The sequence below is a fragment of the Bubalus bubalis genome, chromosome 24 (genome assembly GCF_019923935.1).
Source record: "Bubalus bubalis isolate 160015118507 breed Murrah chromosome 24, NDDB_SH_1, whole genome shotgun sequence".
Lineage (NCBI taxonomy): Eukaryota > Metazoa > Chordata > Mammalia > Artiodactyla > Bovidae > Bubalus > Bubalus bubalis.
In genome coordinates, this window is record NC_059180.1 from 38,094,065 (window position 1) to 38,121,043 (window position 26,979).

Below are 26,979 nucleotides of genomic sequence, written 5' to 3' on the forward strand. Positions count from 1 at the left end.
TGCCTTGCATGAAACAACTATGACCTCACCTTTTACTTATTTCCAATCATCTCACTCCACGCCCGCCTTGGTGCCAAACCACCCTGCTTCTTTAGCCCATAAACACCCCTCACCTGCCCGTCCACAGGGAGGCAGATTTGAGGTTTGTTTCCTCATATCGAGTGGCTGCCTCATGAATAAATCCCTTCTCTGCCTCAAATTCTCAGCGTCTGGCAAATGAATCTGGTTGGGTAATGAGGTGAGCCTCCTAGCTGCACCCAGGCAAGCAGGGCCTCCTCATCCCTCTCCCGCCCTCAGAAGTACGGCCTGCCCATGGTTCCCACAGTAGAAGCTGTTTCAGGAATGCAGCCTTGAGAGAGCGAGGCGCTGAGGAGACACTGCACCACGTGCTGACTGGACCCTGTGAAGGCCTCCACATACACCGTTCGGGTTCTGTCAGGAGGCTGTGGGGGTCTCTTCACCTTGGGTGCCCAACACAAGCCTCTTAAGCAAGCTCCCTCACGTATTAAAACTGCCACCCACCAACCTGGAGGGGCCTGCTGTTCTCTTCGGTCTCTCCTCGCCCTCCGTGTACGGGGCAGGGCTGAGGTAAAGGTGCAAACCAACACCTTTACCTCAGCGCCCTTGGCCAAGGAGAGAAAGGGCAGCGTCGGCCTGAGCCCACAGGCCCTGAGGCGACCCTCGCACCCGAGGCTGGGTTTGAGGCGGAAGTCCCAGAGGAGTCGGGGGAGGGCTAGGATAAGGCTCAAGGGACGACGCTTCTGCCCGTAGGGGCCTTGCCAAAAAGATGTCGAAAAAGTGCTGGAACAACGAGAAGGATTACCTGGCCCTCGGCCTGACTGAACACTCTCCCGGAGAGCCTTCGCTGCTCCGCCCAGCGAAACTTGGCGCTAAATTCTGACTCCGCCCCACCGAAGCCATGGCCCCGCCCCTTCTGCCGTGGCCCCACCTCCAAGGCCCAGAGCCCGCCTCCAACTTCCCCTCGACGCCCCGCCCACCACGGCACTAACCACCTCCTGAACTGCACCGCCTCCTGAACAAGTTCCTTCCTTAAGCCCCGCCTCCTGAGCTCTGCGCCCCGCCTCCCAGGGCCCTGGCGGCGCTTGACCCCGCCCCGAACCCCACCCCGGCCCTGTGCGCCCGTCTCTGGCCGCCTCGAATCACAGCCCTGCTCCCGCCCAGTCTCCTGGGCAACGCCGCGGCCCCGCCCCACCATGGCGCCGGAGGAGAGAGCGGATGCCGCGCGCCTGCTGCGGGGTTTCGAGCGCCGCTTCTTGGCGGCGCGCGCCCTGCGCTCCTTCCCCTGGCAGGTGGGCGGCAAGGGGCGCGGAAGGTGGGTTGGGGAGCACCGGGGGTTCGCGGTGAGCGGGGCTCCGGACTCACACACCCGCCCTCCCTGCCACGTGATGGCCTCTGCTATCTCGCTGGTCCGAGCGGCACGTCCGGTCCCCCGGGATCGCCGGGGCCGCGCGGGCTGGCGGCTAGGGGGCAGGCGCTCCACCGGTGCGCCCTTGGGCCCACCCTGCGCTCAGCCCTCAACAGCCTCTTCCCCTGGACCCTCGCCGCCCTTCACCGCCTTTGCAGACAGAGCCCCACGAATTGGAGGAATGTGAGATTTCCTCCCAACTCCCCTTTTCTTTGGGTTTTTTAGGGTCATGGACAGTTGGTTTAAAAAAAAAGGTTTTTTAGCCTGTTATCCTGACCATTGGGTAACAGCTGCTGCTGCTCGTTTAAACAGCCAGCATGCTCAGGACAGCGGGAGATCACGCTGTGTTGAGTTCAGTGACCAGGTCACAGGCCCTCTCGGACCTCCAGCTTTTCATGTGTATCAGCAGCTTTGGACAAGTCCTCTCAGAGGCAGCTGATGGAATAGGCAGGGAGGTACCAAACAGTCCCGAAAAGACAGAAGAGCTCACATCCCTGCCCTAGGGACCTGCCACTTGCACACAGGCTCAGGGCCGGGGTAGCTGCTTTATTCTGCCAAGGCAGGGGCTCTAATAACACTGCGTCCTTCATAATTCACGTGCGGTGAGCTCACTGGGATGACTCAGTTTGGACACAGAGTCCTCCCCAGGTCTGCCCCTTCTTAAGAGGGGAGGTCAGTCATCTGTTCTTTCACTGACATAAATCATTTGGCATCCTAGGAGATCATTTCCCGTCAGAAAGGAATATGTACATTTTTTAACCCAAAATTTAAACCTTCGTAATTGCATCTGTGAGGCCCCATGCGTATCACCTGTAATTGTCTACAGTGCTTACTCTTCACCAGGCCCATGGTAAGTGCTGGCGTAGGCTCACCCACAGCACCCATGTGGTGGGGACTAGTTGCTGTCATTGGTTTGACTAGAAAAGAAGTCAGAGCTCAGATCTGAAGGACAGCCTGCCAGCTCTGAATCCTGGACCGACTCCCCACAAGCTGTGTGACCCTGGGCAAGTGACTTTGTCCAAGGACATGACACAGGAGCTAGGACCTGCACAGTAAAGCAGCCTGTCTGCCACAGGGAGGTCTCAGGGAGTCCATCAGGTGTTAAGGCCATGGCTCCCGCCATAATTCCTGGCCGACCAGTTCAGTCACAGAGCTGGTCTGTGAGACCCAGGTGAGACTAAGCTGCCATGGCTAATGCAAACCAGCGGCCTGTCTTCTGACATTTTCTGTGACTCATCCAGGTGTAACTCAGGACTTCTCAAGGTCAGGCTTTCAGCTGCCTGTGGCTTCTGCATCATTTGGCCCCAGGTCCCTGGGGAGAGATCACTTAGCACTTTGCCAACAATTCCTATTGCATGTTTGATGTTGCTGTGATAACGCCCTTGAGATTTCTTTCTCTTACCGCCTCTCTCTTTGGATAGAGCCTAGAAGAGAAACTAAGGGACTCGTCAGGCTCTGAGCTGCTGCTGGATATTTTGCAGAAGGTAAGAATCACAGAATCCCTGGAACGCATAGCTGGCCTGATTTCCCCGTGAAGAGGTAACAAAAGCACCCTGGGTGCGCATGTGTCCTTTAAAAAGAAAGACGTTGCATCTGGCGTGACCAGCTCAGACAACTCGGGCTCTTTTGTTTTCTTAGATAAAGACATCAGAATACACAATACACTGCATGAGAGGAGGGAATCTGGGCGATGTTTTTAAAACCGTCCACAGAGGAAATCTGGATGACAGCTATAGGTACATCTAGCCTTTACTCACTGCTCAGAGACTTTCTTCTTTACGTTTAAAGGGAAAATAAGCAGGCACATCTTGCCCACCAGGTCTTTTTCTAGTTGTGGGTGGGCCCCTGCTTTTCGGACGTGGGGTTTGGACATACCAAGGGGTATATCTTAGTCTTGGTATAACAGAACACGACACACTGTTTGGCTTATAAACAACAGGAGTTTCTCTCTCACAGTTCTGGAGGCTGGGAGTTCCAAGATCAAGACGCCAGCAGATTCACTGTCTTGCGAGGGCCCACATCCTCATTCATGGAGGGCTGTCTTCTTGCCATGTCCTCACGTGGCTCAGGGGGCAGAGGGAACTCTCTTGAGGTCTCTTTTATAAGGGCACTAATTCCACTTATGGAGGCTTTACCCTTATAATCACACCCCAAAGGCCCCTCCTGATAGCCTTGGGTGTTGGAGTCAACATGTTGATTTGGGGTGGACACAGATATTCGGCCTATAGCAGGGTGTTAGTGTGAATCCATATGCTCCATGTTCCTGCCCAGAAAGGACATTAGAAACACTGCCATGGACTGTGCCAGTGTTGTTCAGTCACTAAGTCGTGTCCAACTCTTTGCAACTGCATGGACTGCAGCATGCCAGACTTCTCTGTCCTCCAGTATCTCCTGGAGTTTGCTTAAATTCATGTTCATTGAGTCAGTGATGCCATCCAACCATCTCATCCTCTGTCTTCCCCTTCTCCCACCTTCAGTCTTTCCCAACATCAGAGTCTTTTCTGATGAGCTGGCTCTTTGCATCAGGTGGCCAAAGTATTGGAGCTTCTGCTTCAACGTCAGTCCTTTCAGTGAATATTTAGGGTTGATTTCCTTTAGGATTGACTGGTTTGATCTTGTGCCACTGTAGTGGAGAAATATTTTTAGGAAAGGGCTGATATCTAAAACTTTTCGATGCATGAGGATCACCCAGGGCCAGAAATCCAGGAATTGGGTAACTGGGGTTTGCCCTGTATTCACTTGAAGCCCGTGGGAGACTTAAGACAAAGTCTCACCCACAACCCACACTGTGTTCCTTCTCACAGACTGTGAAGCACCCTCTGTGCATGAAGCACCCACCATCAGTGAAGTATTCCCGGAGCTTTCTCTCCGAGCTCATCAGAAAGGTCAGTGATGGGCACTGTCCACCCAGTAACCAGGAAGCGTCTGGGACCCAGCCGGCTCTTCAAAGGTGGACTTTGCCTGTTGGAGCTCAGATCCATCCTGTTCTCTTTTCCTGCTCTGCAGACCCCCGTAGAACAGGGAGCTCCCATCACTGAGACACTGTGGGGGGCGGGAGGAAGGGAGAGGCCAGGGTCCTTCCTGTCTGCTTCCAGGGGTCTCCAGCAGTGGCAGCATCTCCGCTGTGGTCCTGCTCCCCCCCGCCCCACGGAACCTTCCCAATCCTACCAGGCAGCCCCTGAGTGTGGGAAACCCCACCTGCTCCCTGCTGCCCTACACTGCACCTTACCTGCACCCTCTCTACCCCTCTCGGAGGTCCCCCCAGCTCCCCCCACCAAGTGACCTATATTAAGTCAATCACATCCCAAATCTCACCTCCAAATGTGGTGAAAATCCTCCAGCCATTTTTACAAGTCAGAGTAAAAGCAAAGAGGTGGAACCTTGGTTTGAATCACAAGGGTCAACTTAAGCCTCCTGCAAATGCTGTCTCCCTGCCCGTCCCCAGCACGAGGCTGTCCACACGGAGCCATTGGACGAGCTGTACCAGGTGCTGGCCGAGGTCCTGACGGCCGAGGAGCCCACCCACTGCCACCGGAGCTATCTGCTGGTAGGAAACGCGCGCCCTCCACACACACAGTTAATTCAGGGTCCCGTCAGCCTCATGTGGGTTCAGTCCCTGACTTCCGCTCTGTGGTCTTAGACGAGGTCAGTTAACCTCCCTGGGCCTTGGTTTCCCCACCTGTAAACCAAGCCCTTCTGCAGATAACACCTCTCTTCGGGGCGGCTGGGGTTAAATTAGGTAACACATATGAATTGCACAGCAGTGACCTGGTGCTCAGACCTCAATAAATATTTGACGGATAGATGTGGGCTCCCCAGGTGGCTTAGTGGTAAAGAACGCGCCTGCCAGTGCCGGGGACATAAGAGACGCAGATTCGATTCCTAGATCAGGAAGATCCCCTGGAGGAGGGCATGACAACCCACTCCAGTATTCTTGCCTGGAGAATCCCATGGACAGAGGAGCCTGGTGAGCTACAGTCCCTAGGGTCACAAAGAATCAGACTGAAGCGTCATAGCATGCATGCACTCCTACTGCTGTTGCAGGACAGCAGTCTCTCCCTGCAGTCCACTGCCACCATCACCAGCCTGATAAATGCTGTGGCCTCGTGACTGGTCGTCTGGCTTCCTGCCCCACAAACATCCATTTTGCACACAATAGCTTTTGTTTTGTTTGTTCTTTAACCTTTTATTATAAAACACAGATACAAAAAACCACACAAAGAATTAGATTATCGAATTGCTGCAAGGCGGCCACCATGGTAACTGCCAGTCTAGCCGAGGACTTTGGCAGCCAGCCCACGTGGCCCCCATCTGACCCACCTCCATCCCAGCCCTCCCTCCCTCCCTTTCGGAGTCGTCACTCGGAGGTCTTATCGCTGCCGTGCACTCAGCTGTAGATGCCTGCACCTAGTCTTGTCCATTAACAAGGTCTGGCTCAAAATCTCCCTTCATCCACAGTTCCCCCAGCTCCTTCTCTTCCTGGCGGTTTGGGCTGGACAGCTCTGTGCAGGCTGACTTTCACTGCACACATGTGATGCTGTTCAACCTGTTCCTCTGTCCTCTGTTCCCCACAAACTGGAGGCTGGATTCCGAGGCCCACTGGGACACTTGTCTGTTTGATCCCTTAGCAAGAACACTGCATAGGTCCCAGAAGGCTCATCATCTGTTTTTATCCGCTTCGTGGTAGCACTTACGGATGCCTAAAGCTTAGACCCATTAATTCATTGGAGGATGTAAAAGAGTGACTTTCTGAATCATTTTGTTTTCATTGGCTGGAGAGATTTTGTAAGGAAATTCCTCCTATTGGCCGTACTTGGTTGCGGAGGAAAGGCCGGATACAGACTTGACCCTTCCCCTTTAGAGAGTGAACTGGTCTCCTATCATTCCATTAGGGCTTCAGTCCATTGCAGGTCATGTCACTTTGTCATTGTCCAGTTGCTCAGTCGTGTCCAATTCTTTGCATCCCCATGGACTGCAGCATGCCAGGCTTCCCTGTCCTTCACTATCTCCCAGTTTGCTCAAACTCATGTCCACTGAGTCAATGATGCCATCCAACCATGTCCTCTGTTACACCCTTCTCCTGCCTTCAGTCTTTCCCAGCATCAGGGTCTTTTCTCATGAGTCAGCTCTTCCCATCAGATGGCCAAAGGATTGGAGCTTCAGCATCAGTCCTTCCAGTGAATATTCAGGGTTGATTTCCTTTAGGACTGACTGGTTTGATCTTGCAGTCCAAGGGACTCTCAAGAGTCTTCTCCAGCACCGCAATCCAGAAGCATCAATTCTTCGGTGCTCAGCCTTCTTTATGGTCCAACTCTCACACCTGTACATGACCTTATGTCCATATAGTCAAAGGTCCATATAGCCAAAGCTATTGGAGAAACCAAAGCTTTGACTATAGGGACCTTTGTTGGCAAAGTGATGTCTCTGCTTTTTAATATGCTGTCTAGGTTTGTCATAGCTTTCCTTCCAGGGAGCAAGCATCTTTTAATTTCATGGCTGCAGTCACTGTTCTCAGTGATTTTGGGCCCAAGGAAAAATCTGTCACTGCTTCCACTTTTTCCCCTTCTATTTGCCATGAAGTGATGGGACCAGATGCCATGATCTTAGTTTTTTGAATGTTGATCTGAAAGCTGTAAGTCCAAAATCAGGGGTGTCGGCAGGGCTGATTCTGAGACTGCAAGAGAGGGATGTGCTCCAGGCCTGTCTCCTTGGCCTCAGACGACCATCTTCTCCCTGCGTGTGTGTCCTGATGTCCTCTTCTTACAAGGACCCAGGCAGATTGGAATACAGTCCCCTTATGCCCTCATTTTAACTTGATTCCCTCCGTAAAGACCCCATCTCCAGGAGTTCCTTGACAGTCCAGCCATTAAGACTCTGTGCTTTCACTGCCAAGGGCCCAGGGTTTGGTCCCCGGTCAGGGAGCTTAAGATCCCACAAGTCACACAGCATGGCCCAAAAAAAAAAAAAAAAAAAAATGCCCCATCTCCAAGAAAAGGTCATATTCTGAGGTACCAGGGGTTAGGATTTCACCATACAAATTTCCAGAGGAAATGATTGAACCCGTGAAAATCTCTTAATTTCTTTTCGATTTTTAAAATTTCACTCCTTTTTATGTTCTCTCTTAAGGGTTTCCCTGGTGGTTCAGACAGTAAAGAATCTGCCCGCAATACGGGAGACCCAGGTTTGATCCTTGGGTTGGGAGGATCCCCTGGAGAAAGGAATGGCAGCCCACTCCAGTACCCTTGCCTGGAGAATCCCATGGACGGAGGAGCCTGGCAGGCTACTATCCATGGGGTCACAAAGAATCAAACATGACTGAACGATTAAACTTAAGGGTTTATCTGCTTTTATGTTTTATTTTTATTTTTACATTCCTTCGAGCAGCCTTTATTTCTGAAATGCTGTTTTCTGTCATTTATCACACATTCCTGAGTGTTTCTCGTGGTCTTACAGGCCTCACCCTGGAAGTCTCACTGCCCCCACTGCCAGAGCAGGCCGATTCCCTCCTAGGTGGGCGCCTGGGCTTTTCCAGGAAATGCCTGTTGGCTTGGGTCCTCCTCAAGCCCCATTGCCTCCCTCTTCTGTCCACCGACATGCTAAGCACACAAGGGTTGTATCACCCGCCTGCTCAGAACCTGCCAGTGGCTCCCATCACATTTAGACTGCAATCCTACTTCCTTACATGGCCCCCAAGGCCCCCCAGGCCCCCCAGGCCCACCCTGGCTGCTGGATTAGTAATTCTCTCTCCTGGTTTCCGCTCAGCCTTCAGGTGACTCAGTCACCCTCTGCGAGAGCACGGCCATCGTGTCTCATGGGACCACGGGCCTGGTCACGTGGAACGCCGCACTCTACCTGGCCGAGTGGGCCGTGGAGAACCCAGCGGTCTTCACTCACAGGTGAGCTGGGGGCGCAGGGCCAGGCCCCCAGGAGGGTCTGCCGCCGTGCACTTGTGGACACAGCGCCTTCTCCCCACCTCCCAGGACGGCCTTAGAGCTTGGCAGCGGAGCCGGCCTCACAGGCCTGGCCATTTGTAAGACATGCCAGCCCAGAGCGTACGTCTTCAGTGACTGTCACAGCCGCGTCCTGGAGCAGCTGCGAGGGAACGTCCTTCTCAACGGCTTCTCGTTGGAGCCAAGCATCGACGCCTGGGCGCAGCACCCGGGACCGCATACCCCCGAGGCAGAGCGCCCCCGGGTGATGGTGGCCCGGCTAGACTGGGACACAGTGACGGCGCCGCAGCTCGCGGCCTTCCAGCCAGACGTCATCCTTGCCACAGGTACCGCCCGGCTCTCAGCAGGGACGCGGCAGTGGACGCTGCCTGGCGGGAGGAATGGCAGGACCTGGGTTGCGTGGGCCTCCGGGTGACAGCACAGCGTGGGGCGTGCCTCCTGGGGGCCCCGAGGCCTCAGCCGCCCCATCTGAGACAGAGGCCACGTGTCCTCCCACGCAAATGGTCCCTCCAATGGAGGAACCAGCTCTGCCCAGCAAGGCGTGCGATGAGCAAAACAGGCCCCAGGGCACCAGACCAGCGGGACCAGTCTTAGCCAGGCCACAGCCCAGCGGCCAGACTTCACGTCCCTCTCCAGCAGCCTGAGGGAGGCCTTTCAGTCTCTTCCAGAACAAAAATGAGAAAGCCAGAGTAGCCCCAGGGCCCACCTACACCCATGTCTTCAGATGGGGTGGAAGTGGCCGTGGCAGCCTCGTCTTTCCAGGACCACGGACAACGACCTGATCCCAACTCCTCTGTGTGCCCTGGGCCCGGCCGCGGGTCACGGAAGGGGTTCTGGGGGCCCCCCATCTGCTCCATGCACACCTGTGCATCTCTGAGGCCTTGGGCTCTGCCTGTATGTGCCTCTGTCCTAGTCCACGAAATGAGCCCCGCAAGCAGGGCCCACCCACTTCTGGTGCAAGGACGGGGCCCTTGAGTGAAGTGGCGTGTGGCCTGGCCACCAGCAGGCCCGTCCTGCTCCGCGAAGCTCACCCAGCCCATCTGGCCATTGGTGCTGCCCTCTGGCCCGGCCATGGCCCTGAGACTCAGGCTGGGGGCAGCAGAGCACGCAGTCTAAGCGGTACACCCCCGCGGGCCCAGCTGGCGGGCGGGAGGGGCCCTGTCCCCACAGGAAGGAGACCAGAAGTCTGGGGCAAGTCAGGTTTGCCTCATGAAGCATCTTCTAAACAGGCCACAGGCAAAGACGGGATTTCTTTTCTTGTGAAGGAATGCCAGTGAGTCCTGGATATATTTCACGTGTTGTAGTGTCTTTCAGCAGCCTTTTTGTTCAGCTAACGTTTTCTGTTTTTACCCAACGTAGTCTTCTTACCGTCCAAGAGCACAAACCTAATTAAACCACTGCTTTCCGGGCCTTCACCTCCAAGTGTCAGTATGGCAGCCCTCATCCTGGGGGAGCCCTTCCAGTAACCTGGGTTTCCGTCACAGACGTGCTGTATTGTCCTGAAACGGTCCTCTCCCTGGTTGGGGTCCTGCGGAAGCTCTCCACCTGCCGGAAGGACCAGCGGGCTCCTGATGCCTACATTGCCTTCACCATCCGCAACCCGGAGACGTGCCAGCTGTTCACCACAGAGCTGGGTGAGCCCCCGGCCCCAGGCCAGACTGCTGTCTCTGAGAGGCCTGCAGGGTCACTGCACTGGCCCCACACAGGACTCCAGGGAGCACAGAAACCAGGAAAGTAAGAGAAGGGGGCCGGTGACCTGGAGACAAACCAGGAAGACCCAGACCACGGTGTGCTGGACTGACAACCTGCACCCTCTGCCCAGGAGGTCAGCAGGGGAGGAGGGGGGCAGCTTATGCGGTGACCTCGGAAGCCTGAGAGCAGCAGTCCTACTGTGTGTTCAGGAGTTCTGAGAGCCTTCAGTCTTTGTGGAAGGGACAGGGCGGTGGACACCAGCCGGCATCAGGGTAGACAGGAGCTGGGCCACTGTCTCCAGGTCCTCACTGTACAGCAGAAACATCCCCCTCGGAGGTGGGACAGGGCTGGCAGGCAGGGACCCTCAGAGAAGCGGCGGCCACCGTCACTGGGTCAAACACACAGTAAGAGTCAGGGGTGTCTTAGAGGAAGGGGGTCTGCCTGACTCGGCTGTGGGGAAGCGGGGGGCGGGGGGGACACTGTCCTTAGACCTGACCTGTGTCAGCCCCTGTAGCACCTGGTGGGATCATGGGGGTGCTGTCATCCTGTCTCACCCAGAAAAACACTGGGGTGCAAGGCAGCTAAGTAATCATCCAGGCACCCAGCTCACAGTCTCCACCCGCCACCCCATGACCCCCGCCCTGCGATCGCCAACCACGTGCCAGGCGTCATCAGGGCTTCCCACACAGACCAGACAGCCATGCAGAGCCTTCCCATGGCTGCCTCTGCCAAGAGAGATGACCAGTGCCCACCCCCATATACCATGTCCCACTGACTGGAGTTTGGCCTCAAAGAATAATGAAGTCCTTTTTCAGATGCTTACAAGGAAAAATATCCATGCTGTATTTTTTAATACAATTTTTTATATGTATTTGGCTACTCCAGGTCTTAATTGCAGCACACAGGACCTCTAGTTGTGGCGTGTGGGATCCAGTTCCCTGACCAGGGGTGGAACCTGGGCCCCCTACACTGGGAACGCAGAGTCTTAGCCACTGGACCACCAGGGAAGTCCCCTCCAGGCTGTATTTTAAGTGAAGAAATCTGAGTACTCAACAGCATATACATATACCGTATGTGCTATGTGTGTGTATATATATATTCAGCATATGGGAGAAGGAAATGGCAACCCAGTCCAGTGTTATTGCCTGGAGAATTCCATGGACAGAGGAGCCTGGTGGGCTGCAGTCCATGGGGTCACAGAAAGTCGGACACAACTGAGTGACTCACACTCACACATGCAGCATATACAGCCCATTTTTATTTTTAAAAATAATCACAGTAATACACATGGAGAAATTTCATACAAGCTAATTAACATTATTAACATGTTATACTTGGACAGCAGGATCATGAAACTTACCCAGTATGTCTAGTATTTCATTTTTATAAACACTGATTTTTCATTCATAAAAAACTGATGACAAAACCACCCTTGCCAGGGACTTGTCAGACATCTGTGCTTACAGAGAGGACGTAATCCCCTCTGACACAGGCCCAGCCTCTGAGGGCACCAGGCTGAGCGGTCAGGCAGACGTGGGTTCAGACCTCGGCTCCTACTGAGCTGTGTCCGGTGAGAGCGTGGAGCCCAGAGACAGACAGCGACGGGGAACCTACAGGGCGGTGACCTCTGAGGGACACACACAGCCCAGTGGGCAGATGCAGGAAAGCTGGCTGCTGTGAGCTGCTTACCAAGGGGATTCCTGGTCCCACCCTGGAGGCTGGTTCTGGGTGTCTGTCCCAAAGCCCCACCCTGATAGGGTGGCATCCCGCCCCCAAACCCCAGCACCCTGAGATGCGTCTGTTCTGTTTCCAGGCCAGGCTGGGATCCTGTGGGAAGAGGTGCCTCGTCATGACCAGAAACTGTTTCCCTACGAAGAGCACTCGGAGATGGCGATTCTGAAACTAACGCTGTAGTTTTTACAGATGGTTCTGAAGGACAACCTGAAAATCAAATCACTGTCCTGGAAAGAGTCTGATAAAACTTCCACTGGACTTGAATGTTCGAAGGATGTTAAATTCTGAATCCAGAACCGTAAAGTGTTCTAACAAAATATAAACTGCTCGAGTGTGTGGGTACCCTTCTCTGCCAGCTGGCTTATTTCTTAAGCAAACCACCATTAAGTCAGAAGTGAAATTTTTGGCTCAGACAGAAGGATTTCCTTTGTGCAGATAAAAACATACCAAGTGTGTTTTCCCCAACCTGGACACACGTCCCTCAGAGCCATGCTGCAGTGGGATGCATCCTAGGGTCCCCTGTTCGGGGACGGGGGGGGGACCCGCGGTGCCTGTTTTCAAGGCAGGAATCAAAATATTAGGGACACGCCTGGGCAAACGCAGCAGGAGACAAAACAGGGATCTTGAAGATGCCACAAGCAAGTAACGGGAAAGTTACTTCCCTCCTCACAAACTGAGGGGGGAAACACACACAAGACAGAAAAAAAGAAGGAATTCAGAGCCTCCAAAGAAGGTAGGAGGCTGAGCCAGCTTCCTGGGCCACCAACCCCTGATTACCAACAGTAGCCTCATTCTCCAGGCGGCGCCCACTGCTGTCTTTCCAGTGGCCGTCCACCAGGCGGCGCCGCCCCACGGCATCCGGCCAGCAGCGCCAGCCGCGAGGACAGGAGCGGGCGGCTCCTGGGGAGGAAGGGGAAAGGCGAGGGGGTGGGCATCCAAGGCGTCCCACACGGGACACCTCACTGGCCCGAGGGGTCACGTGTCCGAGATCAAAGGGAGCACCGTCCGCTCCCAGCTCGCATCCCAGCGGAGCTGCTCTGACTCCCGGAGGCTCTCGCGGAACTGGTGCAGTTTGCCAGCAGGATCAGGAAACTTTGAGAAAAGAGTCTAGAAGAGATGAGAACTTACCTCGTCACCGTTTCCCATTTCCCACCCCAGGTCCCCCCACCCCCTGAGCTGCCCCGCCTCCCCCTTCCCAGCCACACCCCAAACCCAGGTGCCAGACATCGCCCCCCTCCAACCCCGTTATCCCACTGAAACCCTCCCTCCTCCCCAACACCTGCAGAATCACCCACGTCCTAGGGTCTCCAGCGAAACTCCGGCTCTGGCCCAGCTTCCCCACCAGGCCTGGCTGATAACCCTTCTCATCATCTCTGACCCCCACTGCCGACCCAGCAAGCCCCCACTTCATCGGACGCAGGGGAGCCCTCCGGCCCCAGCCCACTCCACCCCCTGCGGTTCCGACCTGACAGCACAGCCAAGCAGCGGCGTTCACATCCACACCATCCACACACCGTGACCTGTGGCAGCCCCTACCCCTGCTCCTGCCAGGCTCTGCTCCCGCCAGGAGCACCACCCTCTTGCCATCTCCCCAGCACCCTCCTGTCCATGTGCTGAGATCCAGGCGATGCTTGTGTTCTCGCCAACCTGGCTAAACTAAGGCGTCTGCAAATGCCAGCCTGTGGGACACCTGCGGCCCTCCACTTGTCTTTGTAAATAAAGTTTTACCGGAACATGGCCATACGCCTTCATTCACAGACCAGATGCTTTCACGTTACAACAGAGTTGAGATATTTTGACAAGAGACTATGGCAAAGTCTAAAATTCTCTTTCTGGGCCTTTCCAAAGTTTCTTGCCTTTGGGCTCAATTGTCAAGAATGACGACGCATTACTTTTTGTAATTTGTAGTAAGAAAGAAGTACCCTTTGAAGACGCCCACCCATCTTGCAAGGCTGGTCCAGGAAGTGCCCCTCATGCCTCCCTCTTCCTCCTCCGATCCAGTACCCCTTAAATGGCACATGGTCCACTCAGCTCTAGCATCACCTGTGTGGTATGAGCTCCGTAAACCCAGATGGCAGGCGGGGCAAGCCCTGATTCCCCAGGCCCTCTGGGGCCCAGCCTCTGAGACTGCTACTCTTTCAGCAGACCCAGCCCAGGCCCACCCGCCCAGCTGCAGGGCCCACCCGCGAGCCCTGGTGTGGGGAAGACAGACAACGTCACCTGTAGCTGAACTGCCAGCTCCTCCGAGTCCTTGAAGACCAGACCGTTCTCCTCGTGTTTCACAAGCTCGTGTAAGCTGTAGAGAGAATGGCGGAGGGTGTGAGAGCTCTTGGGAAGAGAACAGAACCCACCCCACCCGCAGGCTAAGGTGGGAGTCAGGAACAGTCAGTCTGTCCTTCCCTTCAGGGAGCCTGTCCTTAGACTCAGCATCTGAACTGGAAAACGACCTGGAAGGACACGTGTTAGGAATTCAAACTGATTTGGGGAAGGAGAGGCAGTGAAGGGGCATTCGGACTTTTTGTGCTGTGTGCGCTCTTCTTGGTGAGTTCTGGTTTTTTTTTCCTTAATTCTACAGCAGAGAAATCAAGTAAAGGGCAACCACGCTGGAGGCAGGCTCAAAACTGATCAGGAGCTGATCCCAACATGATGTGAACCTGGAGTCTAACATGCTGGCTTTCCCATTTAGAAGCTGGCCCCTCCGCTCATGGTGGGGCCACTGCACCTAAACCTCTTCTAACACTGACCTCTCCTGCCCATCTTTTCCAAGAAGAGCAGAGACAGAAATAGACACATCCAACTGACTCGAACCCAACTACATGAGCTGAGACAAAAGGGACAGAGAGATAAATCCCTGAGTCGGGTGGGCAATCCCGGCCACCATGCCATGCTGTGAGCACACGCCCCCAAGGAGAGAATCTTATTCATCATTTTTACTCAACATCAAAGTGGAAGCCACCCCATTTGGTGGGGCCACAGCCCACCCACGGGGACTACAGGGGCTCCTGTTCCCTAGGGGTGGCCGAGCTGCACAGATCAGAAGTGGCACCCTCCCAGAAGGTTTCCCAGGCAACGCTAACCATGCTGGCTCCCCACACCCCCAGCCACCCAGCTGCTGATTTGAGAATATAACCCGATGGGATTATTTTTCACTCCTACCACTGAAATTTCACGGCACACACTGGCAGGCAGCATCCAAACATGTCCACCACCTTCATGGGCAGGTCCAAGCCGCTGGAGGACCGGTGCAGGCAGACGCCCAGGTCTGCAGACCCTGCGGGGCGAGGACGAGAGTGAAGGGGCCGTCAGCACCGGCCGTGCGCCCAGTGACCACGCATCCTGCAGGACCGTGGACAGAGGCAGGCGGGGAGGAGAGGAAAGGGGCTAATCACACCCCCAACCCCGCGTACAGATGCCTGGAGCTGGCCGAGTGGCCTGGCCTGAGGCGGGGATACAGGGGCGCTTCCCACATGCTGCTCCTGGCTGCTCCGCCCTTTCGGAGAACTCCCAGCCCATCAGCAACGTTTTTATATAAACGGACCCTCTTTTTCTCCTTAACCACAATTTAGTTTAGAAGAAGCTGCAGCAATTACTGCTTACTGAGTTCAGAGTTTCTGCTCGGGGTAATGAAAATGTTTTGGCAAGACACAGTGGCGGTGACCACAAAACACATATTGCATATTTTTGTATTTTATCACAATAATTACAGAAAGAACCCAAAGCAGACCCAACAGAAAACCAGCTGTCACTGTGAACATAGAGCCAAGGAAGCACCCTCGTATCACTCAGCGCCCTGGGAACTCCTATCTAGAAAGGAACTTCCCGCCTGAGACGGATTATTTAGATGCTGAGATCGATCAGCACTGAGCCAACAAGCTCTCCCCGAGGGATCAAGATGGCAAGAGCCAGGCGGCTGTCCTCACTAGCTAACAGACTGCACTGTTGAACTCTTGGTCTCTGCACCGCCCTGACTTGGCCCTACCCAGCCCCGCCCAGCCCTTCTGCCCATGGGAACAGCAGGACTGAGCTGGAGGGCATGAAGCCCCAGAGCACTCAGACGTGACCTTGGCAAACAGACAGGGAGGAGCAGGCACACCAGGAAACTGCCTTGTCTCCAGGAGTCCAGCCAGGACCCATCCCAGCCTAAGGCCTGTGGCGGGGGGTGGGGGGCGGGGCAGGGGGGGGGGAGGCGGCTAAGCAGAGAATGGCTTTAAAGAGTTATAACAGGGAATATGCAAAAGAAGGTGGTAAAACGTTTACCATCTGGCCCTTTTCAGAAAAACTGTCCCCTGCCCTCGGATTATTTGTTGCTCTTTAGTTGCTAAGTTGGGTCTCTTTTGGGACCCCATGAACTACAGCCCGCCAGGTTCCTCTGGAAATGTCCATGGCATTTCCCAGGCAGGAATACCGACGTGGGTTGCCGTTTCCTTCTCTAGGGGATCTTCCCGGATCAGGGATCGAACCTCTGTCTCCTGCACTGGCAGGCGGGTTCTTTACCAAGGAGCCCCTGGGAGGCCCGCTGCCCTCAGGTATTCCCCTGTAAAGCCCTCCCTCCTCCTGCAGGCCTCCCACCGGACACTCTCACCCAGAAGCAAGGGATAATCCTCAGCCTCCAGCCACGGGGTGCAGACCTGGATGTGCCGGAAGCCCTTCTGACAGATGAGGCGGCTGTAATAGTCCTTCAGAGGCCCTTTGCCTGGCAGGGGAAACTCAGTCACCCACTGGGCACCCCACCGCCCCAGCCCACGGCCCCTAGCCTGGAAAGCCCCTGCGAGTGCGTGAGCAGCAGGCCCACACTCGGCAGCTCCCATCAGGCCCCAGCCAGGCGCCCTCCAGAAACACCTGCCCAGGGGGGTGTGCACCCTGACGGCAAACACCACAGCCCTTCCCCCAGCAACCTGTGCCCAGGGAACCTCAGGCTGGGAATGTGTCTGGGATAAACTCTGGCCAGTCACCAGCACGCCCTCCGAGACAGCTTCTCACACAGGCTTCCCCGGTGCCCTGCCCAGGACCCCCAGGCAGCACAGCCTGAGTGGTGGGCCCCTGCCACCCCTGGGGGTCCGGGGGCCAGGAGGAGAGGAGTGTCCAAAGCAGGGCTGCTGGCCCAGGGCCCTCCTCCTCCAACCAAACCTCCTCTGCTTCTCTCTCTTCACTGGCAAACAGTTTTACACTGGACAGTGGACTCTCATTTAAAAAGAAAGAGGGTTTTCCTGGTGGCTCATGGTCAAGAATCTGCCTGCCAACGCAGGAGACGTGGTTAGATCCCTGGTCCAGGAAGCTCCCACGTGCTGCGTAGCTACTAAGCCGGTGTGCCACAGCTACTGAGCTTGTGCCCTAGGGCCCGGGGGGCCGGAGCTACTCAGCCCGCACGCTGCAGCTACCAAAGCCCACAGGCCCCAGAGCCCGTGCTCTGCAACGAGAGAAGCTGCCACAGTGGGAAGCCCGCACGCCGCAAATGGAGCACGGTCCCCACCCCCCGCAACCAGGGAAAAGCCTGCACAGCAATGCAGACCCACTGCAGCCAGGAAGAAATAAGTAAAACCATTTTTTAAGAAAAGAGGCTTGAAAACCACTGTGCAGTGGAAAGCTCAGTATCTCTGAGGTCGCCCTATCTGAGGTTCAAATCTAGACTCCGTGCCCTGCCGTGAAGTCCCTGTCAACGTCAGCCTGTCCCTCCACTAAGCTGGCAGAGAGACCCATGCATCGAAGAGTTAGGCTGACGATCAACGAGACAGCACACATCACAGGCCTGACGTGGGGAGGGCCTTCTGTCCCCTCTAGTGACCCATCTAATACAGGACAGGGATGCTCCCTGGTGGGTACCTGTTATGACACAGACCAGAGAAGGGAGGCTTTCTCCACTGTCGATCAAGTGTTCAAATTCTGCGTTTAAAAAAAATAAATACGTGATAACCAAGATCAGGGAGTCGGGTGAGTAAGGGGCTAATGGGAGGGGTGGAGGGCAGGGTGCTGCTCCCAGCCACACAATCCTGGAGGGGACACTTCAAAGCCAGGGGGTCACTCACTGACCCAAATGGGGACCCAGGCCTGCCACTGCCACCCTGTGTCCTCAGGCTGGCCCACGCAGCGGCCCTTGAACACTCTGCCGAGGACACCACGTGAGGCCGGGTGAGCATCCCGCAGCTGAGGACACCCCGGCAAGCCCAGCTCCTGACCACAGCCACACACCTACTTTCTAATGCTGCCAGCAAGATGGAGAAGTCTTCATCCTCTACAAGAAAAGAGAACTGAGTGTCACGGGTCGGTTTCCCGTGCTTCCCCTACCAGCTCAGTGCGCTCCCCTTTCTCATCGGGGCCCCGAGTACGTGGGGGCGCAGGACTGACACTCGTAGGAGCCCCAAGTGCCCGGGAGGGTCCTGAGACCTGTCCAGCTCGTGCTGCTGACCAACAGGGCCGGCCGCCTGCAAAGATGGGTCACCGCTCCACTCAAGGCATCCCGCTCCGTGAAGGCTGACCTCTCCGTGCCCGGGTCCGAGGATTCTGAGCTGAAGGAGCGGAGAGAGCCCGTGAGCTGCCACAGAGCAGGCTCTCAGGCCCTGCGACAGCCATCTCCCGCCGGCCAGGCCCGCAGGCAGCGGTCGGGGTGCGGCCACAGCCGAGTCATCAGGTGGCCCGACCAGCCGGGGCCTGGGCGCTGAGCTGCACCCGCTTTCTCTCTTTATCCCTATTATTGATGTGTCGCCAGGCACTGAGCCCACAACAGCAGACAAGACTGACTCAGCCCTGACTTCAGAGGGCTTACTGTTGTAATCACCCCGTCGGCTTAAGACGAGGATGCTGTGACCCCCTCTAACGGCCCCCAGATTACTGAACAAAGACCAGGTGTGCAGAGAGCCACTCACAGAGGCTCTCCTCACCCCCCAGGAGGTGCCCAGAGAACACACAGGTGCACAGACCCTGCCACAGGGTCAGGAACCCTGGCAGGAGGGTGGACACCCACAGCCTAGTGCAGGGCAAACACCTCCCCAAAGGGCCAAGAAGGAAGCCCTGTAGGCTTTGGGGGCCACATGGTCTCTGTTGCCGAGCTCAGCTCTGTTCTTGTAGCACGGAACCAGCCACGCACGATATGTAAATGAATGCACACACTGCATTCCAATAAAACTTTACTTATAAAAATAAAGAGAGCAGGCCTGCAGTCATAGGTTGCCAACCCCTGGTCTGATGGATCCCCAAGTCAGCAGCAAGCATGAAACAAGGCACCTGAAAGCAAGCTGAAGATGGCAGACTTACTGGGCCCTGAACACAGGGTAGGTGCGGCTCAGCTTCACAAAGAGCTGATGTTGCAGGTCCAAGGGCGTCTCTTTAAAGAATGATGCTGGCTTGTCGTACAGAGTCACGGCTCTGCAATGAGATCATTGGGGTGGCTCTAGGGAGGGGCAAAGAAAGGCCTAAGAAGAAAAAACCCAGGAGGATCCAGAAGAAGAAGGGTGCTTGGAGAGCCAAGTCTCAACAGTAAACTTCAGAATGACCTGGAGAGAGACTTCCCCGGCAGTCCAGTGGTGAGGGCTCTGCACTTCCAGCGCAGGGGTCCCGAGTTCAATCCCTGGCTGGGGAACTAACATCCCACCTGCCACATGGCGTGACCAGACAAAACAAAAAACCCAGACACACAGTTTAAAAGAGTCCAATTAAAAAAGAATTACTTGGGAGAACCACAGAGAGAAGGTTCAACACCAAAACTGCCTGGACCGCCTGGCTGGCTGGCAAAAAAAACTCCAGCCTCCTCCCCACTCAGCTCCCCCAAACCAGCAACCACTCCCCGGAGCGCCAGGAACCCCCAATGCCTCGCCAGGAGGACACAGCAGCTGGGAGTGGTGGCGCTGGGAAGGACCCCTACTTGATGCCCCAGTTCTCAGCCAGGTCGTCCCGCATCGCGTTGGTCACGCACAGGTTCAGGTGGGACAGGCGTCCGCAGAGCTTCTCATACCTGAAGAGAAGTATCAGTGTTCAACCTGGAGCCCTGGGCCGAGCACCACCACCCGCCACCAACCAGCACAGGACTCGACACCCTCTGGTATCGAAGAGGCTGCAGAGCTGGGGTCTCTCAAACCAGGTCATCGGCAAGGTGCCTTCCCAGTGTTTGCACTGAGTTCCACCACCTATACTATTATTTCCTTCCCACCTTTCTGTAAATCAGATTGCTTTTCAGCTTAAACACAATTACTTTCAGGAGAAATCATATTATCACTAGGGAAGGGAAAATCCAGTCTCTCCTGCCATAAAATGAAGGAGAAATACAATAAAGGCCTCCTCATTAAATCTCAGCCACATGGCCCTGTTCCCTGCAGGCGGTATAACTCGGGCTCAGAACCCGGCACTGGCTCTTTCAGACACCCTGGACCCTGTGCAAGCCTGCTGGGAACAGGACTTCTAACACGACCAATATGTCTGGCAGGCTGTGGTGGTCCAAGGCCATTTGTGCTGGCCGTGGGTCTACAGATCCAGAGGGAGCACACAGCTCTCCCGAAAACTGAGGGTGTATGTCCTCGAGATGAAGCTGAATTCTATCCAGGTAAGAGATGTGCTTGTGTGTATAAAGCAAAAAACAAGTGACGCCTGGCGGAGAACCTCACAAAACCAGAGTAATCTGGGGAAAGACAACTCGCGCTCATGGAAACATGAGTGGCATGGTTTCTGCCAAATTCTGAAGCAACCTTCCTGCTAAGAACACTGGACACAGAATCCATGTGACACTGTACCCTTGGAGGATTTAAACTTATTGAAAAGTAAATAAATAAAAGTGTGGATTTGTTAAAGAGCATGGCATTGCTTCCTCCTGCAAGCACAGCCTGCTCCTGAGGCCCTTCTTCCCTCCCCCCAGCTCACAGCTCACAGACTGTGGCCCACACCCCCAGCTGCCAACAGCGGCCCCCACTTTGCATCTGGGGATCTGGTCTGCGTGCACCAGGGACCCCAGCTCTCTAGCTGAGCACTTGTCCCAAGCCTGAGACAACAGGGTATTGAAGTGCCCCAGGCTCAGTGGGGGTCAGAGGACACCAGGTGAGCAGGAGTCAGGCTTGCTCTCTCCACAGAGCCAGATGGGATGCGGATGAGAGCAAGGGGCTCCCAGAACCTGAGAAACACCTCCAGAAGGAAGTGTGGGAAGAGAGAGGTCCTGATGACACCCTTTCTGAGCTCAAAGTTGGCCCTTTCTCAAGACTTCTCAGTTTCATGGGGCAACAAACGCCCTCCTTTGCTCAGGCCTGTTTTTAATCACTGGTCACGAGCATCATGCCAACACCCAGCCTTGCCCTCGCCCCTACAGGGCACACAGGGGACCAGCTTCCCCAGGACTCTGCACTGGCCCTTCTTCCCACTGCAGTTTGGAGTCAGTGTCTGCACCCTCCTTCCAGACCCTCACCACTTGGCCAGCAGAACGAGGGGGTGGCTGGGGCCATGCACCAGACCCATAATGGAGTAGCCGTAGTTGTGCCAGTCGACAACAAGCTTGCTCCCGCAGAGGCAGCCCGCGAACCAGCAGACCGCAATGGCGGGCAGGCCCGGAGGGTTCTAGAAAAGAGAGACTTGAATGAAGAGGAGGAAACCAGACCATGGTTGACAATAAACCAAGTGAGAATAACGTACATGGCAAAGAGTCAACTCTGTTTACAGAGCTCTTGAAAATTGATAAGCAGAAGACCCCTCTTCTTCACCAGAAAGTATAAAAAGTCATAAAAAAGAAAGCTTATCAGATGTCCATGATGGTTCAGTGGCCAAGACTCTACATTCCAATGCAGGTAGCCTTGGTTTGATCCCTGGTCATGGAACTAGATCCTACACACCACAAATAAGGCTCAGCACAGCCAAATAAATATTTAAAAAGAAAGAAAGAAAACAAAATTGATCAACATAAAAAGTCCAAAAGCAATGATACCCAAGGAGATGAGAAATGGAATGAGGAGGTACCATTTTTCACCTGTCAGAATGGAAACTCAAAACACTTAGGATGCCTGGTGGTGGTGAGAATGAAGGGGAAAAGGCCTCTCTGTTGGGTAGGGGGATAAAATGACCCAACCTTATCTAGTACTATCCAATAATCACATTTTAAAGTATATGGACTCTGACCAAACACTTCCCTTATTAGGAATTTATCCTAAAAGTGAAACAGGACCCATGCAAAAGACGTATGTTCACTGATACTCTTTGCCACTTTGCCAGATATGTTTAAAAAAAAAAACAGGAACAATCTGAGTGTTTATTAAGATGATACTAAATAAATATATCAAGGTATATATCACACTGGGATACAACACAGTCAATTAAAAGAAGGAACTTTTCTGTTAAAAAGCAGTGACAGTAAGAGGCTAAAACCATAACTTCAGAACTAGAATGAAGACCTAGTTCAAATCCTGACTCCAGCACTTCCCAGCTGTGTGACAATCGGTTATTTACAGAACCTCCCTAGGTTCAGGTTTTCTCATCTCTACATAACACAAGAACCTATTTCTTAGGATTGTTGTGAGGAATTAATGCATGTAAAACATTCAGATATGTGGTAACTATCTGCAATGACATTGAAAAACAGAAAGGATGGGTATCATAAAGAGGATGGACACAGACCACAGGCTCCTACTCAAGTGTTTAAAAGTTTATATACACACACATGAATATGCAATTCATTTACCAGTTTGTACATCTTTAAGACTAGAAAGTAAAGAAAACTATTAACGGTGGTTCTCACAGCGGCAGGCAGGGCTGACACATACCTGGAGAAAGATGTAGGCTGCTGGCTCCGTGCACATCAACTTCCACAGCAAGTGCGCTGCCTGGAATACAACTTTGACCCCGTACTGGAGGATGTGGGGCCCAACTGCAAGACAGAAAACAGCTGTCACTAGGAAAGGCTGCTGGTGTTTAGCCGCTAAGTCGTGTCTGACTCTTTGTGACCCCATGGACTGTAGCCCACCAGGCTCCTCTGCCCATGGGATTTCCCAGGCAAGAATACTGGGGTGGGTTGCCATTTCCTTCTCTGTGGATCCTCCCCAACCAGGGACTGAACAGGCATCTCCTGCCTTGGCAGGCAGATTCTCTACCAGTGAGCCACCTGGGAAGCCCCACTAGTAAAGGAATTCTTGGTAATCTGCAGATGCCCCCCCTCCACAAACACACACACACAGAGAATCTAGAGTTGAGTGCTTCCTACCTGCAAGTCTCTGAAGGTCTGTCAGACTCACAATCTGAATTCTGTCGCTCTGCAAGAGCTCATCGTGGGGTTTGGAGTCTGAAAAGAATGTCCTCTTTAATGTGCTGGACAAGACAACCTAATTTAAAGTCTGATGATCCCTACCCCACCCCTCACTCCCTCCCCAGACTGAATAAGGAAGAGCCATTTTGGAAAGTAAGGCTTTCCCAAACCTCTCTGTTCCTCAGTAGCCAAAACAGAGAATGAGGCCAGTTCTTGTCCAGATTTCTCTAGACCAACCACAGAAGGAGGGCCAGAATCTTATCCACTTTCACTTAACACAATGCCAGGCACACAGCAGGCACTAAAGCTGACCTAGGTTTCCTGGATGACGGAATTATCACATCCCAGGGAGACCTCTGTAAGTCCCACTCCCACCCCTGACCCTGGGGTAGCAGACTCTAAACAAGGACCTGAGGCAACCAGTGGTATTCCAGCTTTCCCCTGATATGGGGTATGTTTAGAGCTACCTCCTGAAAATGTCAACGTGGGGGAAGATGGAGGAGCAAACACCCTGCCCCCTAACACTAAGGGAAAAAGCTGGGCATGCTGAGAAAATGAAACATCTCCTGCCTGCAGAGCTCTGTGCCCATCAGCTCAGACACAGCCTCAGAGATGTGCTTGCCTGCACTGGCCCTGGGGTCACACCCATCTGGGTTCCTGTCCCATCTTTGCACTTACTAGGAAGAATAAGACTAGGCACTGAGTTCATTTAGCTTAGCACAGTCCTGGCATATGGCAGGCGCTCGGTTAATGCTGATGTGTTCCTAAGTCTCTAGAACATCCAGGCTGGGGCGGGGACGGGGGTGCAGAAACCTGGCAACATCCGTCCAGGCCAGAACAGTCTCAGAGGGCTGCCTGAGGGAGGAGAGAGAGAAAGAGGGCGCCCCCGGCGCGGCCACCCCCTCCTACCCCCGGGGTGGTCAAAGCCGACCTCCCGGAGCCCCGGATACTCACTGCAGAACCCCAGGAGGGTCACGGAGAAGCCGCTCTTCGCCAGTGACAACGCATGGTACTGCATGCGGGGGCTGCGGCCCACGTCGCCCAGCACTACGACAATAACGTGGCGGGCCGCGCGCCCCCACCGCCAGTGCTTCCACGCCACCAGCAGCAGCGGCGGCAGGAACAGGGACAGCGCCAGCAGGGCCACTATGGAGGCCGCCATCTTGGCAGGTCGGCGTCCGTCACGTGACAGCGCTCCCGCCGGCCGGGCGCGCAGTGCGCAGCCGCAGACCGAGCCTCCGAGGTGGGCGGAGACAAGAGGGGCGGGAACCTGGTTCCCTAAGCAGGAGTCCACCGAACCTCCGAGGAGCCCCTGGGAGCCAAGCTTCGGTGGTATTAGGGTAAAGTTGTTATTATGTAGGGAGCTAGGAACATTTTTTTCCCTTCATATTTCTAAGATAATTCACAATATAGTGAAATAACAGTTCGTTTGAACCTTGTATAATGTTGAGAAAAGGGGCGAGATGCCAAAATGCATACCTGCTGGTTCTAGCATATAAAAATCAAAATGACTCTTTATTGTACGAAGTCAGGGGGTGATCTGCTTTGGATGATCAGGGAGTGAGTTGGGGTGGTGGCAGTTGGGAGCTGGTGGGGAGGCGGGTGGTGGTCTGTTTCTCGATCTGAGTGCTTGTAAGGTGGGTGTGGTCCGTTTGGGAAAATTCATCAAGCAACGAACTTACTCATTTTTCAGGATGTATGTTGTACTTGAGGTGGCGCTAGTGGTAAAGAGCCTGCCTGCCAATGCAGGGGACTTTAGAGATGCAGATTCTATCCCTGGGTCGGGAAGATCCCATGGAGGAGGGCAAGGCAACCCACTCCAGGATGCTTGCCTGGAGAATCCCATGGACAGAGAGGAGCCTGGTGGGCCACAGTCCATAGGATCGCAAAGAGTTAGACAGGACTGAAATGGCAGCTCAGCACATGTTGTACTTGAATAAAATGTTTAAAATAGAAAAAGGGAATTCCTTGGATGTCCAATGGTTGGGACTTTGCCCTTTCACTGCTGAGAGCTGAGTGGGGGAACTAAGATTCCAAAAGCAACATAGCATAGCCAAAAAAGAAAAAAATAATAAGAAAAATAAATATATAGAGAGAGAAAAAAGGACGAGGAAGGAAGCAAAAACCATAATGATTTTAGGTATCCATTGTAATAAGGGAAAGTTTCACTAACCCTCCTCTCACACCTCCCAAGGTAACCACACTAAAGAATTTTGTGTGGGTCTCTGTGACAGCATTTTGACTTTAAAAGGGGTCCCCTTGAAGTCACCCCACTGCCCTCACCTTGGGAGCTGCCCCAGAATCTGCACAGCGACCACCTGCTCTAGAGGGTTCCCCCCACCCACCCACTCACATGTTGGACAAAAGATCAACACAGCACCTCCTTCATTAATGAGAACCCAGACAAAGCAGCACCAGGGGCCCTAGAACCCAGCTCAGGATGTGGCACATTGGTCATTTGCTTCTCACAATAGCCCTGTGACTCCTGAAGGTCACATCCTTAGTGAGTGTGTGGCAGAGACAAGGCTTAAAACCCGAGCAGAAGAGGGTGAGGAAGGAGGAGTAAATATGTATAGATGGAAGGGTGGACAGACAGTCACCTGTGGGCAGCCTCAACGCCCCAGTTTCCAGGGAGGCCCCGCCTTCAGTTGTCTTGCTGGGGTCATGAGACCAGAACATGGACCCCACCCCTCCAGGCCCCCTCTGTGGTGGGACCCGGCTGGGATCCAGAGACCCCTGCCTCAGGGGCTCCTTGATGTTGAGCACATCCCTCTCTGTCAGCTGGCTTTCCTGACCTGTAAACTAAGGGAGGGGGACTTTACACCTGAGAGGCCCCCTCTTGTTCTTATGATCTAAGAGGTTAAGGACCAGGGGCCCCAGCTGTGACAAACCAGGAGCAAACATCTTGTCCTGGAAGATGAAACCCTGATTGGGGAAGGCGTTGGGATCGTTTCTCTAGGGAGAGAGGAACACGATGCCACACCAACCAGACCTGCTTGTCCTGCTTGCCCACTTGGCCTACATCACATGTGAAATTCAATCCTTCCGTAGTTCAAGAGGGTATTGTTTCCCTTCCAGATACCAAGGCTGGACCCTGGCGGGATTTCCCAATGGTTACGTGGACTGCGGCGTGAATCCCTGTACCACCCTAGCTGTGAGACAGTGGGTCATAAGTCATTTATCCCCCAGAGCCTCAGACTTTACAGTATAAAAGAGGACAAGTATAGTACCCACGTCAGGAGTTTGTTGTAAGGATTAACAGAGGGGATGATGGTGACAAGCTTCTCCTGGAACAGTTGTGCTCAGTGGCACACCCAAGGGAGCAAATACTGGTTCTTGAGAAATAAAAAAAACTTTATACTTTTTTTTAAGCTTTTTTTGCATGAAGCACAGATACAGGGACCTCCCTGATGGTCCAGTGGCTAAGACTCTGTGTTCCCAATGCAGGGGGCCCAAGTTCGATACCTGGTCAGAGAACTAGAGCCCCCCATGCCGCAGCTAAGAGTTCACACGCAGCAACTAAAGATCCCATGTGCCACAACTAAGACCTGGAACAGCCAAAGAAGTCAATAAATATGCGATGTGCACGTGCTCAGTGGCTCTGTCGTGTCTGACTCTTTGCAACCCCATGGACTGCAGCACTTCAGGCGTCCCTGTCCTTCACTATCTCCCAGAGTTTGTGCAAACTCATGTCCTTTGAGTCAATGATGCCATCTAACCACCTCATCCTCTGTCACCCTCTTCTCCTCCTGCCTTCAGTCTTTCCCAGCATCAGGGTCTTTTCCAGTGAGTCAGCTCTTCAGGTGGCCAAAGTATTGGAGCTTCAGCTTCTGCATCAGTGCTTCTCATAAATATTCAGGGTTGATTTCCTTTAGGATTGACTGGTTTGATCTCCTTGCGGTCCAAAGAACTCTCAAGAGTCTTCTTCAACACCATAATTGGAAAGCATCAATTCTTCGGCACTCAGATTTCTT

At 54.1% G+C, this 26,979-nt stretch overlaps 2 protein-coding genes and 1 pseudogene across 8 annotated transcripts; 2 read left to right on the forward strand and 1 right to left on the reverse strand.

The window, feature by feature from the left end:
* Positions 1-122: 122 nt before the first annotated feature.
* On the forward strand, positions 123-12,144 carry EEF2KMT (eukaryotic elongation factor 2 lysine methyltransferase). Of its 7 annotated transcripts, none has more exons than XM_044936353.2 (9): positions 123-238; positions 772-1,310; positions 2,848-2,910; positions 4,231-4,311; positions 4,872-4,973; positions 8,189-8,322; positions 8,407-8,702; positions 9,861-10,010; positions 11,882-12,144. In XM_044936353.2, the coding sequence occupies exons 2-9, from the start codon at positions 1,215-1,217 to the stop codon at positions 11,980-11,982; spliced, it is 1,023 nt and encodes a 340-aa protein (XP_044792288.2). In that variant the 5' UTR covers positions 123-238; positions 772-1,214; the 3' UTR covers positions 11,983-12,144. The 7 variants fall into 7 exon arrangements, with proteins under 7 accessions (XP_044792288.2, XP_025130407.3, XP_006054982.3 ...); XM_044936355.2 differs by lacking the exon at positions 123-238 and adding an exon at positions 3,065-3,158 and having other exon boundaries at positions 1,195-1,333; positions 2,848-2,965; XM_044936354.2 differs by lacking the exon at positions 123-238 and adding an exon at positions 3,065-3,158 and having other exon boundaries at positions 1,195-1,333.
* Positions 11,305-24,194, reverse strand: ALG1 (ALG1 chitobiosyldiphosphodolichol beta-mannosyltransferase). The gene is made up of 13 exons (XM_006054925.4): positions 23,960-24,194; positions 22,964-23,041; positions 22,527-22,630; positions 21,182-21,330; positions 19,658-19,747; positions 19,051-19,161; positions 18,184-18,305; positions 17,993-18,031; positions 17,623-17,682; positions 16,385-16,495; positions 14,959-15,073; positions 14,023-14,098; positions 11,305-12,909 (listed from the first exon to the last, which is right to left on the reverse strand). Exons 1-13 carry the CDS (start codon positions 24,165-24,167, stop codon positions 12,778-12,780), a joined length of 1,395 nt encoding a protein of 464 aa, XP_006054987.2. The 5' UTR covers positions 24,168-24,194; the 3' UTR covers positions 11,305-12,777.
* Positions 20,205-20,534, forward strand: LOC102392840 (annotated as a pseudogene).
* Positions 24,195-26,979: the final 2,785 nt, after the last annotated feature.

What these genes read in the sequence shown, in the direction of transcription:
- EEF2KMT (XM_044936353.2), top strand. Translation starts at nt 1,215, where the DNA reads ATGGCGCCGGAGGAGAGAGCGGATGCCGCGCGCCTGCTGCGGGGTTTC. An exon ending in TCTCCGAGCTCATCAGAAAG is followed by an intron (nt 4,312 to 4,871) that starts GTCAGTGATGGG and finishes GCCCGTCCCCAG; the next exon opens with CACGAGGCTGTCCACACGGA. An exon ending in CCAGCGGTCTTCACTCACAG is followed by an intron (nt 8,323 to 8,406) that starts GTGAGCTGGGGG and finishes CCCACCTCCCAG; the next exon opens with GACGGCCTTAGAGCTTGGCA.
- ALG1 (XM_006054925.4), bottom strand. Translation starts at nt 24,167, where the DNA reads ATGGCGGCCTCCATAGTGGCCCTGCTGGCGCTGTCCCTGTTCCTGCCG. An exon ending in TCTGGTCTGTGTCATAACAG is followed by an intron (nt 16,496 to 17,622) that starts GTACCCACCAGG and finishes TTCCCCTGCCAG; the next exon opens with GCAAAGGGCCTCTGAAGGAC. An exon ending in GGATTATCCCTTGCTTCTGG is followed by an intron (nt 15,074 to 16,384) that starts GTGAGAGTGTCC and finishes CTCGCCCCGCAG; the next exon opens with GGTCTGCAGACCTGGGCGTC.